We start from the raw sequence: 20246 nt of genomic DNA, 5'->3' as shown, positions 1-20246 counted from the left end.
AACAAGGAAAGTATAACTATACAAGAGTGCAATGTCTCTCACTGTATGTACATCATTTACTGTATAAGTATCATACAGGTAAGTAACCAGTTTTGTAAATGTTGTTGTACAGTTCCAAAGGGATTTGTTTCCAGGAGGATTGCTTCAAGGAAGATACGGCCGTTTCAAATTCTTTAAATTCTTCATCGGTCTTTCCCATTTCCTGCAACTCCTCCAAGGCCTGAATCTCAAATGCAGAAACAAGCATGCTACCCTCCTCTTCGGTATCTTCCTTGAAGCAATCCTCCTGGAAACAAATCCCTTTGGAACTGTACAACAACATTTACAAAACTGGTTACTTACCTGTATGATACTTATACAGTAAATGATGTACATACAGTGAGAGACATTGCACTCTTGTATAGTTATACTTTCCTTGTTTTCTGCCGCCCCTGAGATGGCATGTACTGTTGATGTATGATAATTTTGTCAAGATTGTGTATAATTGTCTGTGCGTATTTGTTTAGACACAGTAGCTTATAAATATATTTTGCACTTCTAGTATTTCTTCGCTCCTGTACTAAATTCCTTATCTGTTGATACTGGTACAGTGGTGTCTAATTTCTCCCTCACTACGTGGAGGTTGGCAACCCTAATTGTATCTGCAGGACCGCCTCTCCTGGTACGCCCCCCAAAGAGTGTTACACTCCACGAATACCAACCTTCTGGTGATCCCCAGCACAAAAAGTGTCTGGCTGTCTTCGACCAGAACTAGGGCATTTTCGGCCCTGGACCCAGCCTGGTGGAACTCTCTACCTGGTGAGATCAGGGCCCTGATGCAGTTCTGCAGTGCCTTAAAAGACTGATATGTTCTGCCTGGCCTATGGTGGAAGTCAGCTACGGTTTCCATCACAGCTGGCCTCCCTTCCACCTTTCCTTCTACTATTCCATCTGGGTTTTAACTTGGGGGTCCTGACCATTCCTTCCCGGGCCAGGTGCTGCCCTGTTTGCCATGAATTATGCACCAGCTGGATTTTAGCTTTAGGAATATATGGATTTTATGTAAATTTACATGTTAATTTATTACTGCTTGCTTTATTTCACCGATGTTTTAATTATGTTAACCTCTCTGAGAGCCACCGTGGTGTAGTGGTTAAGAGTGGTGGACTCTAATCTGGAGAACTGGGATTGATTCCCCACTCCTCCACATGAGCGATGTCCTCTAATCTGGAGAACCAGGTTTGATGCCCCACTCCTACACATGAAGCCAGCTGGGTGACCTTGGGCCAGTCACAGTTCTCTCTGAACTCTCTCAGCCTCACCTACCTCACAGGGTGTCTGTTGTGGGGAGGGGAAGGAAAGGTGATGGTAAGCTGGTTTGATTCTCCTTAAAAGGTAGAGAAAATCAGCATATAAAAACCAACTCTTCTTCCTCTTCTTCTTCTGAGCCCAGCCTTGGCTGGGAAAGAGTGGTCTATAAATTCAATAATAAATAAACATAAATAAAATGAATAAAAATCATTGTCTTCCGAGTGAAGACTTTTTGTTTTATTTATCAGTTCAATTAGAATATTTCTATACGGTCTCTTCAGAGTCCTGCTCAAGGCCACATGCAAATAAAACCACAGTATATAAAAAGACAAGACATTACAAAGCAAGACATTGGACATAAGAAGCATAAAAACCATCCATAAAACAGAAACAAACCTTTCCCTAGTTTCATCCAAACAAAGGATGCACGGTAGACAGAGACCCGTCTCAGCACTGGTATCACCACAGCTCTGACATACTCTTCCTTGAGAGGTCTCCCTAGCACTTCTGTTGTTAGTGTTTAGGTACCAAGAAAAGAAAAGATGTTACCAGGGCATGATTTGTGTTCTGGTTGTGTTTTTCTGGTTTGGTTTCATTAATTTCGTTCTGTTGCCTCACTGTGGCTATGACTCACCCGTGCTTTTATTACTGTGATGCTTTCTGGGTTATAGACTGATTCTTGCTGACTGCTGGATTTACTTTAGAGACTTTTGATGTAAGCTTCTTTGAGCGAAAAATTTAGGAAAGGGAGGTATAAATAATTGTAATGGAAAATTATTTATTAAAAGGCATTGCTGATTCTTAGGGTTGCCGGGTCCCTCTTCGCCCTACGGGAGGTTTTTGGAGCAGAGCCTGAGGAGGATGGAGTTTGGGGAAGGGAGGGACTTCAATGCCATAGATTCCAACTGCCAAAGTGGCCATTTTCTCCAGGTGAACTGATGTCTATCAGCTGGAGATCAGTTGTAATAGCAGGAGATCTCCAGCTAGTACCTGGAGGTTGGCAACCCTACTGATTCTCCATAAGAATTTGGGAGCCACTGGGCTAAGCTGTTGAATCCCTGCCCATTAGTCTTCTTAGAGCTCTGTGGACCTCTTTGTTCCTCAGTGTATAGATTAAAGGGTTAAGCATTGGAACAATCAACGTATAGAACAGGGACATCATTTTGCCTTGGTCACGGGAGTACCTGGAAGGAGGCTGGAGATAACTAAAAATTGCTGAGCCGTAGAAGAGCAACACCACGGTCAGGTGGGAGACACAGGTGTTGAAAGCCTTGCGCCTGCCTTTGGCTGAGCGGATCCTCAGTACGGCAACTGTGATATAGCCGTATGAGACTATGATGAGCCCAAGTGGTACCAGAAGGAAGACAACACTGATCCCAAAGAGCTCGGCCTCGTTGACTGAAGTGTCCACACAAGCCAGTTTGAGCAAAGCCGGCACTTCACAGAAGAAATGGTCCACCTCGTTGTGTCCACACAACGGGAGAGTCATAGTCATTGCCGTCTGCACTAGTGAGTTGCCGAAGCCGCTCATCCAGGAGGCAGCCGCCATTGTGGAACACACTGAATGGCTCATGATGGCAGTGTAGCGCAGAGGTTGGCAGACCGCTGCATAGCGGTCATAAGCCATGACTGCCAACAGAACACACTCTGTGGAGCCCAGACCAAGGGAGATGAACAACTGTACTGCACAGGCAGCATAAGTAATGGTCTTTTTTTCCCTCCAGAAATGCATCAGGATCTGGGGGCCAATACTGGTTGTGTAACAGAGGTCCAGAAAGGAGAGATTGCTGAGGAAGAAATACATGGGGGTGCGAAGACTGGGAACCAGTTGGGACACCGCAATGATGGTTGTGTTGCCAAGGAGGGTCACTGTGTAGCAGAACAAGATGACTGCAAAGAGCACCATCTCCAAGCGAGGGCGGTCAGCCACTCCCAGTAAGATGAATTCTCCTTGGTTGCTTTGGTTACATTTTCCCCATAAGACATCCTGGTTGATCATCTATAAAAATCAATGAAATGAAAAAGACAGCTGGTGTGAACTACTGACACTGAAGCAATATGTTGGGGGGGGGGTGAGAGACTGTGAATTGTTCGTGATCACCCAGAAACTCTGGTATTTAAAATGGGATCAGACTTAAGCCTCCAAAATCCAGGACCAAATTTTTGCTACTGCCCAGTCTAACAAAAATAATTACTGTATCAATTACATCTCGATGTCAACTGGATGCATAAAAGAAAAGCATCCTAACCAATATAGGACATAGAACTTTCCCAGTGGTTGCCAACTTGACGAAACTGGGTACCCAAGGTTGGAAGGAAAGAAAGAAAGAAAGAAAGAAAGAAAGAAAGAAAGAAAGAAAGAAAGAAAGAAAGAAAGAAAGAAAGAAAGAAAGAAAGAAAGAAAGAAAGAAAGAAAGAAGATATAATTTATTCAAAACACTATGTAAAGGTTAAAAATATTTTAAAACATTAAAATAGCACAATGGCATTTCCTAGGGTTGATATCTGTAACCACATACCAAACACGTTTCGGCCAATTGGGCCTTCATCAGTGGTCAATTAAAACCCATGTTAAGCCTACACACATTTACATACATACATACATACATACATACATACATACATACATACATACATACATACATATACAAACATTTCAAACCAGGCATGTGTATAGGTTGTAAAATCTATTACCAATTACTCAAACATCTGGTCAGATTGGTTCTAGTTGTACTACTGGTTTGTATACGTCTCTCATATACGATGTGTGCAGTTGTCAACCTAGTAGAGCAGCCAACTTGACAAAAACAGAATCCTGTTATCTTGCGTTGGCCTTTGGGGTCAAGGCAAAGTGTTGGATGAGTTCAAGGAGTGGAGACTGGTAGGGGTCAAGGAGCAGTGTCCATACACACAAAGGCAGTGCCCAGCATAAAGCACTTAAATCCACGTGTAATGCATAGAGCACATGCATCTGGAAAGCAAGTCAAAGCTGTAAACAGGAGAAGAGAAGAGGTAAAGGGAGAAAATGTCCTGTTCCTCTAAGGTGCATAGATATTCTGTATGCTTACCAATATCCTTGAGCAAGCCAAATATCCAGCCATGATACTGGCCCAACAGCACATCTCAATCCAGCCCAATTACTAGGGTTGCCAACCTCCCGGTGAGGCCTGGAGATCTCCCAGAATTACAACTGATCTCTAGACTACATACAGGCTTTGTAATTTTCCTTAGGACTGTACTGAAGCTACATAAGAAGACAAATGGGCTTATGAATTGTGTGCTCCATGAAAAGGTGGAGCGGAGGGTAAGGATAAACTGACAAGGGAAGGAGGACCACAGTGAGGACTCCCAAGGCACTGGGTTAGTGCAACTTAACTGATTCAGGACAGTAAACTATTCAGAAAGTAAAACTGCCTGCAACTCTGAAGACCTTCAGACAAGATCTGCATAGCAGAAGATTCAGTTTCATCTAGGACCAAAGTGATGCACGCCAGTACAAAAATCTTAATATCACTTATGGGTTCAGAAAAGTCTGTCAATTTCAAATATGGGGACATATTAGAACATGCATTGAACATTTTGAAGTGCTGCAGACAGTTTTCAGTCTGAGGAATTACTAGGAAAGCAATGAAAATAAAGTAGCAAGTAGCATAAACTGTTGTATAAATCTGTGGGGCCCCACATTTCAATGCTACACACCATTCTGGCTGCCAAATCTCCAAAAGGATGTGTAGCCAAAAGAGGTACAGGAAAAAAAAACTAAAAATTAAAGCATTCAGAAGTCCAGTGGCACCTTAAAGACTACCAAATTGATTTCAGAAGAAGCCTTGGAGACTGGTGAGTCAGCGCTCACTTCTTCAGAGGCGTAGACTGTACATACACAGGAGATAGATTTATATCTAAAATTACAAGCAATGGAAAGATGGGAATGTGGAGATGCTGTGTTTTAAGGGCATTTTAAGATGTCTCCGCATTTGAAATTCACAACCAGTTCTCTTTCCATAAGTGCTGTTAAGATTTCCCCCCAGTGTGTATCACTTGAGTCCTTTACTAAACCTCTTCACAGCTTTCTGAAGCCCTTCGAAGTTGCAGGTGACTTCATAGTTCTACATTTCTGTTGCTTGTAACTTTAAGTATAAATCTGTGGTCTTTTATGCATGGCTGTTTCTCTTGCCGCCACCCTTCTGACGACTTCGGGTCTTTGTCTGGATTATGTATGCTGCTTGCGTCTGTCAAGGGTCGCCTAACTCTCCCTCTGCATTTCCCCACGTTTTGTCCTTGTTTTCAACTTTGAGATAAAACAGGTCCCTCAAAACGAGGGGCACAACACGAGGAAATGCAGGGGGAGAGCAAGATGACCTTTGATGGACACAAACGGCATGCATAATCAACCCAAAGACCCGAAGTCATCGGAGGGGTGACGGTGAGTGAAACAGCCATGCATAAAAGACCTATATCCTATGGAAATACAAACCATGCATTAAATGAAGTGAGCTCTAACACACAAAACCTCATGCTGAAATATATGTTGTCTGTCTTTAGGGTGCTACTGGACTTCTGTTTTTGTGGCAACAGATTAAAATGGCTATTCCTCAGGAATGATTAGAAATAAAATGAACACCTTCCCTAAAAGGCAAATTGAAAGGCATTGGTTTCAGTTTAAATATTTTAAAAGATAGCTAAAAATAAGGGTGTTTTTTTTTCAAAGCAGTTGTTAATCTTTGCACTTTTAAACACATACAGGGTAAACCTACCTACTGTTATTTAGCTTTTCTTACTGGTTCTTTTCTACTTCAATTAACCCCACGACTTCCACAACCCACAATGATAATGTTCCAAAACATAGGTGGAAAGTACAAAGGAGAAGAAAGAAAGCAAACATATCACCTTTGTATCAAGAAAATGAGTACCGGTATTTCTCAGTCTGGAAAAATGAATATTAAATATTTAATCATTTCTCCATTTCACATACAATTATTCTGCTGTCTGTAGAGTTTGCCCTCTTTCTTGCCCTTCCCTGGATGCTCTACTTCCCAACCTCACCTCTGGCTTGCATAGAAACAGGTAGCTTTGCTTCTTCCAGATCCTTTCCTGTTCGCTGCTGAAGGGTATCTCTGAGGCCTCTATAGCATGCCAGGGAGAGAGAGGTCCATGGATGGGAGAGACAGGTGTCTTTGTTCAAGGAGCCGGTGGCTTATCTCAGGGCTGAAGGACTTCTCACCAGATCCACAGGGCTTGGACCTCTGCCATGCAGAGACTATGTTCAAGATGCAGCAGGAGTTATAGACAGGGGTGAGAATATGATGGGCAGGGGAGACTGGAGAAGAGAGATGGTCCCTAGAAGGAGAAATAGAACTAGAGCCAAGCCAGGAAAAACATACAGAGAAATACACAAACTGGGGGATGGCTGGAGAGAGGCAGAGGTAGGAGGAGGAACAGACAACAGGTAGGGAGAGGAATGGCTTGGGGATTCAATGGGAGAGAAGAAGATTGGACTGACAGGCAGACAGAAGCAGGGGGTGATTCTAGCTTAGTGTCATACAGAATGCAATTACAGTGCCATCCTAAGAAGTGTGTGTGTGTGTGTGTGTGTGTGTGCAGTCAAATCACAGTTGAGTTATGGTGACCCAGCAGGGTTTTCAAGGCAAGAGATGTTCAGAGGTGGTTTATTCAGGACTATTCAATGGGGCTTAATCCCGGGAAAGTGCTTGCAGGACTGCACCGTTAGATCCCCAAGCTTTTAATTTCTGCATTACATAAAGAAAGAAGGATATGAGTAGATAGAAACAAATCGAATGCAGAAGAGTAAAAAGGGGAAACAACCATGGCAGAAGGGGAAAAGGAACGAGGAGGAGTCAGGAATATATAATGGTAGAAGTCCATCCACTCCCCCCAAAAAACCTGGTTAATAAGCCGGCTTCAGCCTGGCATCTTGGCTGTTCTGGTGCAGGACCATTCCCTAATATCTGCGTGTATCGGCTATGATCTCTAGGCATCTCAGCCTGGCCTGTCTTCTCCCAAAGAGCCTTGTGGGAGGCAAGAGGCTCCTTTTATTGACATCATTCCAGGACACAGGAGAGCGCTCACTATTCTTTCTCAAGCAGCTTCTGAAAGGTGCAATGCAGTTGTTTAGAGAGGGAAACTGTGCAATTAAGAAGTCAAACATTATTTTGCATCACCTTGTAACTAAGCCCAGAAGGTTCTTCCCCCTTGCAAAGTGCTCAGGGTCAAAAATAACACACACACACACCCCATGAAATTTCACTATTCCCCATGCCCACCTGCCATTTAGAATTTTTTTTTGTCAAACGAAAAGTTACCAGCAAAATGTGATTTAAAAAATCACTCCCTTGCCTGCTTACCTTTCCTCTGTGAAACATCCATCTACTTAATTTAGTATTTGATTGTAATTTTAAAAATTATGTTAGTAGCTACTTTGAGAAGATATTGGATGACACAAATTAAAGTACATTATCTCTAAGTAAGTAAATAAATGACATCAAAATGTGAATATACGTATGAACCACAGCTAAACTGAGGTTGCTTATGCATGATTGGTTTGTCTCATGATTCTCCTGTGATTGTCTCGGTTCTCTGTTGAGGTTATGCACGATGTTCTCCTTCCTGGGGGCTCAGCTTGCTTTTGTCCCACAACTCCCCTGGGTTTTCCAAACCCTGTTTTATTGTGGAATTAAGAACAGTCACAAGCCAGTCTTGGGTACCTGGAGGTGCATAGTTCAGCCGCGGGTCAATCTTCCCATTTCCCAACATGCCCCCATTCTCCAACTCCTCCTTCAGCCAGCCTTCAGCCATCCCCTCTGCAATGCCCCAGGAAGCCATACTGGAGACGGAGGCTGGCATGGCCGCCTCCTTCTTGGGATGCCCTACATGTTTGGTTTTTTTCCCTTTGCTCTGATGGAATATTGATATATCATCAGTGGAGGCAAAGATTATGCATTCGCTTTTCCCCCTCCTGCATTTAGGTGATCAGTTATCCATCTGCGTGGGGGAGCGAGTGCATGATCTTAGGCTCCACTGCCTCTCTCTGCGGTTTTGATTAGTATTTTGGAAGATTTGATGATATATCGATATTCCATCAGAGCAGAAGAAACCCCTTCCCCTGCAGAGGCCTCCCAGAGAAGGACTAGAGCAACTGTCCTATGGAGAGCGGTTAAGACGCTTAGGGCTGTTTAGCTTGGAAAGAAGGTGGCTAAGGGGTGACATGATAGAGGTCTATAAAATTATGCATGGTTTGGAGAGAGTGGACAGGGAGACGTTTTTCCCCCTCTCCCATAATACTAGAACGCGAGGTCATCTGTTGAAGCTGGAGGGTGAGAGATTCAAAACAGATAAAAGGAAGTATTTTTTCACATAACGTATAGTTAAATTGTGGCACTCCCTGCCCCAGGATGTGGTGATGGCTGCCAACTTGGAAGACTTTAAGAGGGGAGTGGACATATTCATGGAGGAAAGGGCTATTCATGACTATTAGTTAAAATGGATACTAGTCATGCTGCATGCCTATTCTCTCTAGTATCAGAGGAGCATACCTATTATATTAGGTGCTGTGGAGCACAGGCAGGATGGTGCTGCTGCTGTTGTCTTGTTTGTGGGCTTCCTAGAGGCACCTGGTTGGCCACTGTGTGAACAGACTGCTGGAACTGATGAGCCTTGGTCTGATCTATCAGGGCCTTTCTTATGTTCTTAAGGAGGCTGTCAGCTCAGGTGTCTATCCCTAGCTTCCCATAAACAGAGACGCTCAGGTAGGTGAACCTAAGCCATGCTAATTTATTAGGAGCAAAAGGACAGATTTAAGAAGTGACTGCCTCTCACGCAGGAGAGGGCGTTAATGAAAGTAAAGCAGAAGGGTGTGAGGTTCTCCAGCCAACCTCGGCAATCCCAAAAAGTCACTCGCTCAGACAGGCAAGTCTAAAACAGGTAAACGTTTATTCAGGAGCTGCAGGATACAGCATAAGCAATCCACAGGTTCAAAGCTGCTAATGGCAAACCAAACTACAAAGCATAACTTTAAGCATAGAGTCATCCCAGGTGCAAAACCAAGCGGCCTGGGAATTAGGAGATAACGGTGCCTGGTAGGAAATAGGGAGTAAGCAAGCCATAATACTGAGGTTGCCTGCTAGAGACTCAAGGTCTGAGCAGGGGGCCAGAGCAGGGGAGGAGGAGAGGAGCGGGGACAGCTGGAACGGTTCAGAGAAACGAAACCAAAGGTTAACACTTGAACAGGCATGGGCCTAACTCATGTCAAGAGCCATGGACAGCATAACTCCTGACAGCTCGAACATCTCAGAGAAACAAAAGCACTCAATACACTTGAACAGTAAAACCAATAGATACACTTGAACAGAAATAAGCATGAATAAGCATGACTCTTGGCATCACTTTCACATTCTGCCCCCCTTAAGCCCCCCCTCCCAGGTCCGAGACAGGTCGAGGCTTTTGGGGGTAGTCGTCATGAAATTGTCGTACAAGACGGGGGGCTGCTACATGTGGGGCTGCCACCCATTCATCATGTGCTGGTCCCAAATGTTTCCAACGTATCAGAACAACTTCCCTTTCTTCAGTTTGCAATCAAGGATTTTAGAAACTTCCAGATGCATCTCACCTCCCACCACAGTTGGTACCTCAGGTTTAGTTTCAGGGTGAAATTGGGGAGCTGCTACACAGGGCTTGAGAAGACTGATATGAAACACCGGATGGACCCCCCTGAGGGCTTTGGGAAGCGCTAGCTCTACAGCCACTTCGTTGATCACTCTTGTAACGGGATAGGGACCTACATACTTGTCACTGAGCTTTTTACACAGTGGTAGAGTTCGAAGGTTTTTGGTGGAAAGGTAGACTTGATCCCCCACCTGAAAGTCCCACCCCAGTGAACGATGTTTATCTGCATGCTCTTTGTATTTGCGTTTAGCTCGCTCCAGATTTTTCTGGAGCCAAGGCCATGTGTTCTGGACCACCTGCACCCAATCTCCCACTTCACTTTTAATCCCCTCCTCCTGGAGAAGGTCTACGTTCCCAAAGGGTCCGAAATCCTTGCCGTACACCACCTGGAAGGGACTGTACCCCGTAGACGAATGAGGAGCATTACTATAAGCATATTCAGCAAAAGGAAGTAAATCCACCCAATCATCCTGGTGATAGTTCACATAACAGCGCAAATAACACTCTAACACAGAATTGACTTGTTCCGTTTGTCCATCCGTCTAAGGATGGTATGCTGAAGACAAACCTTGTTCTATCCCCATTAGTTTTAAAAAGGCTTTCCAGAACTTTGCCACGAACTGGGGGCCCCTGTCGGAGATTATCTTGCATGGGAACAAGTGATGTTTCATCACGTGTGTAACGAACACGCGTGCCAGCTTCTGGGCTGTCGGTAAGCCCGTACAAGGAACAAAATGCACTTGCTTAGAAAACAAGTCCGTCACCACCCACAACACTGTCTTCCCTCGGCTGGGGGGAAGATCCGTAATAAAGTCCATGGCAACAACCTCCCAGGGAACGGACGGGACTTCCAAGGGTTTGAGGAGTCCAGGGGGCTTCCCCATAAGTGTTTTAGAGGTTGCGCAAATGGGGCAACTGCACACAAAAAGGTCCACATCAGCTCTCATGCCCGGCCACCAAAATTGACACCTTAATAAATGCAAAGATTTGACAAACCCAAAATGTCCTGCAGTTTTCGCCCCATGAGCCATCTCCAACACCTCCCTCCGAACAGTTTCCGGAACGTACAGTTTCGCCCCATGAAACCACACACCCCCAGCAAGTAAGAGCTTGAGGAAGCTTTTGGCCTTCTTCTTGGCGTGCGGCTTCGGCCACCCTCGCGCGGAAAGCCTCCGGGAGTCTGCTTGCCGGGTCAGAATCCATAGCTTGGCTCTGGGCACGAGTAACCACAGCCAATCCTGGCACCTCCCTCCATTGTTCCGGGGTGAATAAAGAATCTATGGGGCGGTCGATTTGACAGCGGTATTGGGGGAGTCAGGACAACACATCAGCCAGACAATTTTCTTTCCCTGGAACATGTTTTAGCACAAATCAAAATTTGGCAAAGAACTGTGCCCAACGAACCTGTTTGGCCAATAATTTTCTAGACCCTTTTAATGCCTCCAAATTTTTGTGATCAGTCTAAACTTCAAACGGAACGTCAACCCCTTCCAAAAAATGTCTCCAGACCGTAAGGGCATGTTTCACTGCCGCTGCCTCCTTTTTCCAAATAGCCCAGTTTAGTTCAGCTTGAGAGAATTTCTTAGAAAAATATGCACACGGTTGCAATTGGCCACCCTCACCCACTTGTAAGAGTGCCCCCCCCCCAACATCTGAAGCATCCACCTGAACAATGAATGGTTTTTCACAATCAGGGTGTTTCAACACTGGTTCGGACGTGAACAACCGTTTTAGCGTATCAAACGCTTGCTGACATTCAGGAGTCCAAAGTAACCTGGCGGATGGCAGCGTGGCTGCAGACCCCTTTCCTTTCGTTCGCAGAAGAGGGGTGAGAGGCAAGGCTACTTGTGCAAAGTCACTAATAAAATTGCGGTAAAAATTAGCAAAACCGAGAAATTGCTGCAGTTGCTTGCGTGTAGTGGGAACTTCCCACTCCACCACAGCTCAAACCTTTTCTGGGTCCATAGCGAGTCCCTGCTGTGACACTATACATCCCAGAAATGTTATGGAAGACTGATGAAAGTCACATTTGGACACCTTGGCATACAACCTATGGGCACGCAATCGACAACACTTCTTTCACTAGAGCCACATGCTCGTCCATGGTTTTGGTGTATATTAAAATATCGTCCAAATAAACAATCACTCGTTTGAACAACAAATCATGCAACACCTCATTAATTATTTGCATGAAGACACTCGGAGCCCCTGTCAATCCAAACGGCATGACTAAATATTCAAACATTCCAAAGCAACTAGAGAAGGCCGTCTTGTGTTCATCTCCTTCTCTGATTCTAATACGATGGTACGCTTCCACCAAATCAAGTTTAGTAAAAATCCGACCTTCCTTCAACTGACCGAGCAGATCTGGAATGAGAGGAAGGGGGTAGGCATTAGTCTGCGTGACCGCATTGAGTCTGCGGAAATCTACAGAGTCGCAAATCACCAGTCTTTTTCTTCACAAAGAAAGCGGGTGCCGAGTGAGGCACCGAAGATGGACGTATGAACCCCTGTGCCAAATTAGTGTCCAGATAGTCTTTTAACACCGCCTTTTCCTTAGGGCTCATGGGTAGATTTTCCCTTTGGAGAGTCTGCCCTCCCCCACCACCTCAATTGCATAGTCCGTGGCTCGGTGGGGAGGCAATTCATCACACTCGCGCACATCAAATACATCTGCAAACTGTGCATATTCCTTGGGGAGTTGAGGCGGCAGAGCCTCTGCTGGCGGCTGCTCCTGCAACGCAGCTACTTGTTCTCTAAAAGCCACCTCTCTCCTGTGTCAGTCACACTGAGCTTGCGAAAACGCAAGTCCGTTCTTTCCAGTCTATGGTAGGACTATGACCATGTAGCCAGTTCATTCCCAACACAATGGGGTACTGAATGGTGGGGGCTATGGTAAAATGGAGCTGTTCCCAATGTTCCCCAACTCCCAAGGCAACCCGGGCTGTTCTATGCGTGACCGCCCCCCCTAGTCACTACCGTCCATCTGAGCAAACTGAATGGGCTCGGGCAACTCAACCCTCTTCACCCGTAATTCACGTGCCATCTCTTCATTTATTAAAGTCCGAGCACAGCCTGAATCCACTAGCGCCGATACTCATAACAACTAGGTAACGCTAGGGCGACCTTAATGAACACATTGTCCTCATGATCGCTTACCATCACCGGAGCTCCCTGCTCAAGGTCCGGAGTGGCCTGCTGTGGAGCTCCCTTTACAGCAGACCGATGACGTTTTTTCCGGCGGGCTCCACTCATCCCCCTCACTGGAGGACGAGTCTTGGTTTGTAATCCGCGGCTCCAATGAGCTTTCAGTAGTTCTTGGGTGAGTTGAAGCTGAAAAGCTGTGGGTGTCCCTCGTCGTCCCGGCGGGATGCTCTTGCGGTGGGCCTGTCCCTCGGTGCGTGCCTTCTCCGACTCAACAGCGGCTGGCTGGACTGGAGCCGGTCTTTCAGGCCGGGATGGGCAACGAGTGGCAAAATGCCCCAACCCTCCACAAACGAGACAGGCACCACTCTGGAAACGTTTACTCCGTTCCACCACTGACAGACCCCCTCCTTGCATTGACCGAAAGTCTTTCAGGGCACCAGGCCTGTCTCCACAGGGCTTGGTTTCCCGACCGGTACGCTGCTTTGAGAGTTGCAACAGTTGCCTACGGTATTCGATGTCGGCTGCATGCCGCACCCATCCCTCCACATCCGGAGGATTTCCTTGCATGAAAGCCCAGTGCTGCAATTCGGGAAAATACTGTACTCAGGTGGCCTCGCTCCAGTCCAGAATTTTATTCGAGAGCAATTGAAACTTGCTAGCATACTGCACCACTGACTTAGTCCCTTGGCACAGCTGCAGAAGAGCCGTCTTGGCCCGTTCCCCCGGTGCGGGTCTTCAAACCGGTTATGGAGGGCTATCATGAAGTCATCCATACTTCTCAAAACTCGAGAGCGCAGTTCGTACTGTTGCACCATCCACGCCGCCGCTTCCCCCTGAAGCAGCGATGCAACGTATTGTACCCGGCTCTCGTCCGAGGTGAAGGTCGCACCCTGTTCCCACATGAACATATCCATTTGGATCAGGAAATAAGAAAAAGGTCGCTTGACCCATCAAACGTCACCTTCAACTCACGTCGGGTTGGAGGCGCTGGACCCGGCTGCCCCGGAGGCGGAGGAGGCGGTGGCAGGACCAGTTGGTTACCAGGAGCCGCCAGTTGGTTGCCAGGAGGCTGCTGAGGCTGCTGTTGCCGCAAGTCGTTCAACTTGTTCCACATTTCTTGCATCAAGGTTTGCATAGCATCCATCCTTTCCGCCATCTCCTGCTTCTCGAAGCGGAGTTGCTGGCATTCCTCTTCCCACTCGCGCCGCCAGACCGATTCCCTACGGACCGGGTCTTCCTCAAACCCCTCAAGCATCCCAGAGATCGCTGGCCTCCAGTGTCTACTGTCCGCCCCCGACCCCATCCAAGGTCGGGGAGAATCCATCCAGGATCGAAAAAGAGAAACCTTGGGTACCACACCCTTCCTGGTGCCACTTGGTTTCTCACCCAGTGGCTTGTCCCCCTGCGAGCCAAGATCGGGCTCGGCCGGAGGCATCGTCTTGTCCTCCTCTTTGTTGTCTCCCTTCCCCTCCATAGCCACCCTCACGTTGGGGTGGGAGCGGGGAACGGAGCGAAAGGATTAGCAGCTTAATGTGAGGTTCTCCAGCCAACCTCAGCAATCCCAAAAAGTCACTCGCTCAGACAGGCAGGTCTAAAGCAGGTAAACATTTATTCAGGAGCTGCAGGATACAGCATAAGCAATCCACAGGTTCAAAGCTGCTAATGGCAAACCAAACTACAAAGCATAACTTTAAGCATAGAGTCATCCCAGGTGCAAAACCAAGCGGCCTGGGAATTAGGAGATAACGGTGCCTGGTAGGAAATAGGGAGTAAGCAAGCCATAATACTGAGGTTGCCTGCTAGAGACTCAAGGTCAGAGCAGGGGGCCAGAGCAGGGGAGGAGGAGAGGAGCAGGGACAGCTTGAACGGTTCAGAGAAACGAAACCAAAGGTTAACACTTGAACAGGCATGGGCCTAACTCATGTCAAGAGCCATGGACAGCATAACTCCTGACAGCTCGAACATCTCAGAGAAACAAAAGCACTCAATACACTTGAACTGTAAAACCAATAGATACACTTGAACAGAAATAAGCATGAATAAGCATGACTCTTGGCATCACTCTCACAAAGGGTTTACAATATAAAACATTCAAAGCGAAAACTACAATACACAGTGAAACCACCGTTTACTAAGGTTACTGACAGATAATGATTCCCACAGCATCGAAGCCATAATAAGGAGACACAGGATACACAGGTTTCACAGCATGAGATCATAACCTTGACCAGCAGCCAGAACCTGGCCTTGACAGAGGCTGGCTGCCAAACCTCAACTTCAAAGACTACAAGGCCTCTGGCCTGCACCTGCCAAACCCCTACTTGCAGAGCAGTAAAGTCCTGACAAAGCAGTAAAGTCCTGACAGAGGCTTTTTTTTTGTTTTTTTAGTCAGTTTCATCAAGTGTGTGTTTACAACGGAGAATCTCCTCCCCCTCTTTTACATTTGTGCAATTCACAGGCTAGGGACAAATGGAGAACTTCTAGTAGGTTTCAGCAGTATGTGTGTACAACGGAGAATCCCCCCTTACTTTTGTGTATGCAATTAATTACTCCATTTTTCGAGATGGTTTGGGAAATGGCCATTCATGGGGCGGGGGGAGGGAGAGGGGAGGAGGGGCTGGGTAACATTTTTGTCAGAGTAAGCACTACTGCCAGTGACAATGCAGCGTTTAAAAGGGCAGGGACTCAGACGCTTCCTGGTTTCTGCATGTGGTCCTGAGACTCCCAGGACTTTCTTCACAACAAGCAACACACATGCATAAGGTTTTCCGATCTCGGGATATAATAGTCTGAGACAAGAGAGGGATGAACTAGAGGCATACTAACCATGCATAAAAGACCTGAGTCTGGCTTAATATGCAAGTAAATTATCCTAATATTGTCGAAGGCTTTCACGGTCAGAGTTTATTGGTTCTTGTAGGTTATCCGGGCTGTGTAACCGTGGTCTTGGAATTTTCTTTCCTGACGTTTCGCCAGCAACTGTGGCAGGCATCTTCAGAGTAGTAACACTGAAGGACAGTGTCTCTCAGTGTCAAGTGTGTAGGAAGAGTAATATATAGTCAGAAAGGGGTTGGGTTTGAGCTGAGTACTGTCCTTCAAAAGTAATGTGCTAATCATTGTCCTGTAAGTATCAAGATAATGTGCTAATGAGGGTGTGGTATGTTGATGTGGAACCATTGTGTCCTGAAGTGATCTGTTAATGTGTGAAATCCAAGGCTAATCTGCATGGCTATTGTTGAATGTTGTCTTTGTTAGTCTGGAGGTTTTCAGAACAGGAAGCCAAGCCTTATTCATTCTTAAACTCTCCTCTTTTCTGTTAAAGTTGTGCTGATGTTTATGAATTTCAATGGCTTCTCTGTGCAATCTGACAAAATAGTTGGTAGAATTGTCCAGTCTTTCAGTGTCTTGGAATAAGACCCTGTGTCCTGTTTGTGTCAGTCCATGTTCAGCCACTGCTGATTTCTCAGGTTGGCCAAGTCTGCAGTATCTTTCATGTTCTTTTATCCTTGTTTGTATGCTGCGTTTTGTGGTCCCGATGTAAACTTCTCCACAGCTGCAAGGTATACGATATACTTCTGCAGAGATGAGGGGGTCTCTTTTGTCTTTTGCTGATCGTAGCATTTGTTGTATTTTCTTGGTGGGTTTAAACACTGTTTGTAGGTTATGTTTTTTCAAAAGTTTCTCCATCCTATCAGTGACTCCTTTAAACAGTCTGGTTCAGGTTCGTAGATGATACATTTACTATTTGGAGCCATGGTGAAGAAAAATAATGGACTTTCTAAACCATCTTAATAATATCCCTCCAAACATTCAGTTTACCATGGAAAAGGAAATTGAGGGTAAACTCCCATTTCTTGATACCCTTGTCATCCGTAAAACAAACTTTCAGTTAGGTCACAAGGTCTACCGGAAACCAACTCACACAGATCGCTACTTACACAAAAACTCCAACCACCACCCCCGACAGAAAAGAGGAATAATCAAAACATTAATGGACCGTGCAAGACGGATGTGTGAACCACAGTTTCTCAAGGAAGAAACTAATCATCTAAATCACTCACTGCTAGCAAACGGCTACTCCAAGAATGAAATCAGAAGGGCCATTAAACCAAACAAAAATCAGAAAACTCAGGAAAAACAGTCTCCCATAGGAAAGGTATTTTTGCCATTTATTAAAGGAGTCACTGATAGGATGGAGAAACTTTTGAAAAAACATAACCTACAAACAGTGTTTAAACCCACCAAGAAAATACAACAAATGCTACGATCAGCAAAAGATAAAAGAGACCCCCTCACCTCTGCAGGAGTATATCGTATACCTTGCAGCTGTGGAGAAGTTTACATCGGGACCACAAAACGCAGCATACAAACAAGGATAAAAGAACATGAAAGATACTGCAGACTTGGCCAACCTGAGAAATCAGCAGTGGCTGAACATGGACTGACTCAAACAGGACACAGGGTCTTATTCCAAGACACTGAAAGACTGGACAATTCTACCAACTATTTTGTCAGATTGCACAGAGAAGCCATTGAAATTCATAAACATCAGCACAACTTTAACAGAAAAGAGGAGAGTTTAAGAATGAATAAGGCTTGGCTTCCTGTTCTGAAAACCTCCAGACTAACAAAGACAACATTCAACAATAGCCATGCAGATTAGCTTTGGATTACACACATTAACAGATCACTTCAGGATACAATGGTTCCATATTAACATACCATACCCTCATTAGCACATTATCTTGATACTTACAGGACAATGATTAGCACATTACTGTTGAAGGACAGTACTCAGCTCAAACCCAACCCCTTTCTGACTATATATTACTCTTCCTACACACTTGACACTGAGAGACACTGTCCTTCAGTGTTACTACTCTGAAGATGCTGCCACAGTTGCTGGCGAAACGTCAGGAAAGAAAATTCCAAGACCACGGTTACACAGCCCGGATAACCTACAAGAACCAATAAATTATCCTACTTTATTTTTCCTCCCTTTTAAGCACTTGCATCTACATGTTATTAAACAACCCATTTTATAACCCATGTCCATTACTACTCCATTATCATATACAGATGCATTTTTTCATGCACAAGCTTGTTATATAGCAGAAGCAGGCACACACAAATGCTCTCTCCCTCTCTGAAAAATCACCTAGCTATTTCACGCATTAGTTTCATGTATGGGTTTCCCAATGAGTAGTTACAGGCAGTTACCTTCCGTATTGTTTCCTTTTATCTGAGCCATCAAGGCAACTCTGCCGCATCTCGTCCTTTTGTATTATGCCCTGAACCTAATCAATCCTATTGTATGTACCCTATAAATGTACCGGTATTTCCTCATGTCTGTATTCTAGCCTTATGTTTCTATGGACTTACTGAACTCGCTGGCTTTCTTAATAAAACTTTTAAACTCGCGACTACGTCTGGAGTGAAGTTCCTTATGAAAGAAACGCAACGAAGTACTACAGTCTGACACTCTAGGAATCACCAGAAAGTTTTGGTGATTCAGTGTGATTCAGTAGCTAAAAAGGCAAATGTGATTTTGGGCTATATCAACAGACGTATGTTGTCCAGATCACACAAAGTGATTGTATAATTTTGCTCTGGTTTGGTTAGACCTCACCTAGAGTATTGCATTCAGTTTTGGTCACCACAATTTAAGAAGGATGTAGACAATCTGGGACATGTCCAGAGGAGGCCAGTGAAAATAGTGAGGGGTCTGGAGCCAAGTCTCATGAGGAAATGTTTAGCCTGGAGAGGAGATGACTGAGAGGTGATATGATAACCATCTTCAAGTACTTTAAGGGTTGTAATAGAAAGGATGGTGCTGAGTTGTTTTCTGTTGCCCCAGAAAGTCAGTCCAGAACCAATGGGTTGAAATCAAATCAAATGACTTTTCGGCTAAACATTAGGAAGAACTTCCTGTCAGAGCTAATCTAGATTCCACACTCCTCTACATGAGCGGCGGACTCTTATCTGGTGAACCGGGTTGGTTTCCCCACTCCTCCACATGAAGCCAGCTGGGTGACCTTGGGCTAGTCACAGTTCTCTTTGAGCTTTCTCAGCCTCACCTATCTCACAAGGTGTCTGTTGTGGGGAGAGGAAAGAAAGAAGAGTGTAAGCTGGTTTGATTCTCCTTAAAAGGTAGAGAAAAGCATCATATGAAAACCAACTCTTCTTTTTCTTCCTCCTCAATGGAACAGGCTTCCTCAGGAGGCGGTGGGCTCGCCTTCTTTGGAGGTTTTTAAGCAGAGGCTAGATGTCCATCTGACAGCAATGCTGATTACGTGAATTTAGGCAGATCATGAGAGGGACGGCAGGAAGGGTTGCGTCAGTGCTTGGCTTTCATGGCCCTTTCTTACATGCCTGGGGTAATGTCGATCGCCACTTTGGGGTCAAGAAGCAATTTTCCTCCAGGCCAATTGGCCAGGGATTCTGGAGGGTTTGGTTTTTTGCCGTCTTCTGGGCAAGGAGCAGGGGTCACTGGGTGTGTGTGGAGGGTGGGGGAGTAGTTGTGAATGTCCTACATTGTGCAGGGGGTTGGACTAGATGACCCTGGAGGTCCCTTTCAGCTCTATGTTTCGATTCCATGAAACCACAGAAGATTATAGAAAATGATTCCAAATTATTAGCTTGTCTAATGCATTTTAAATGCAGGTAAAGCATTCTCCCGAGGGAGAAAGGAATTGCTCAAGCTTCCGCACAGGAAATTCTTCTCTGGGCAATGACGGCTTCAGTCTCTTTTTCCTGCCTGCTGCACTCCAGTGTTAGTTTCAGCTGTCTCCCAGGCAAAAGCCTTTCTCTCTCTTCCCCCCCCCCCCCCATCATGTCATGGTGGTTCATCATCTGGAAAGTCCTGGGCAGCCCGATTCTCTGCACGTTCACTCAGAAGTAAATTCACAGTGGGGGTCGCCGTGCTAGTCTGTCTGCAGTAGTAGAAAAGGGCCAGAGTCCAGCAGCACCTTAAAGACTAACAAAAATATTTTCTGGCAGGGTAGGAGCTTTCGTGAGCCGCAGCTCACTTCTTCAGATACAGCTAGAATGTGAATCCATCTGTCTTTAAGTAGAGTGAATTCAGACAAGCATTAGTATGTAAATATTAACAGTATGTAAATGTGAATAGC

General features: G+C 45.5%; 1 protein-coding gene across 1 annotated transcript; it reads right to left on the bottom strand.

Moving 5' to 3' along the window:
* Window positions 1-2332: 2332 nt before the first annotated feature.
* Window positions 2333-12827, bottom strand: LOC130482099 (olfactory receptor 2G3-like). Its single transcript, XM_056854918.1, has 3 exons — window positions 12812-12827; window positions 10737-10748; window positions 2333-3240 (listed from the first exon to the last, which is right to left on the bottom strand). The coding sequence occupies exons 1-3, from the start codon at window positions 12825-12827 to the stop codon at window positions 2333-2335; spliced, it is 936 nt and encodes a 311-aa protein (XP_056710896.1).
* Window positions 12828-20246: the final 7419 nt, after the last annotated feature.

This window comes from Euleptes europaea, chromosome 1 (genome assembly GCF_029931775.1).
Source record: "Euleptes europaea isolate rEulEur1 chromosome 1, rEulEur1.hap1, whole genome shotgun sequence".
Classification (NCBI taxonomy): domain Eukaryota; kingdom Metazoa; phylum Chordata; class Lepidosauria; order Squamata; family Sphaerodactylidae; genus Euleptes; species Euleptes europaea.
This window is presented reverse-complemented; position numbering and strand designations above follow the sequence as displayed.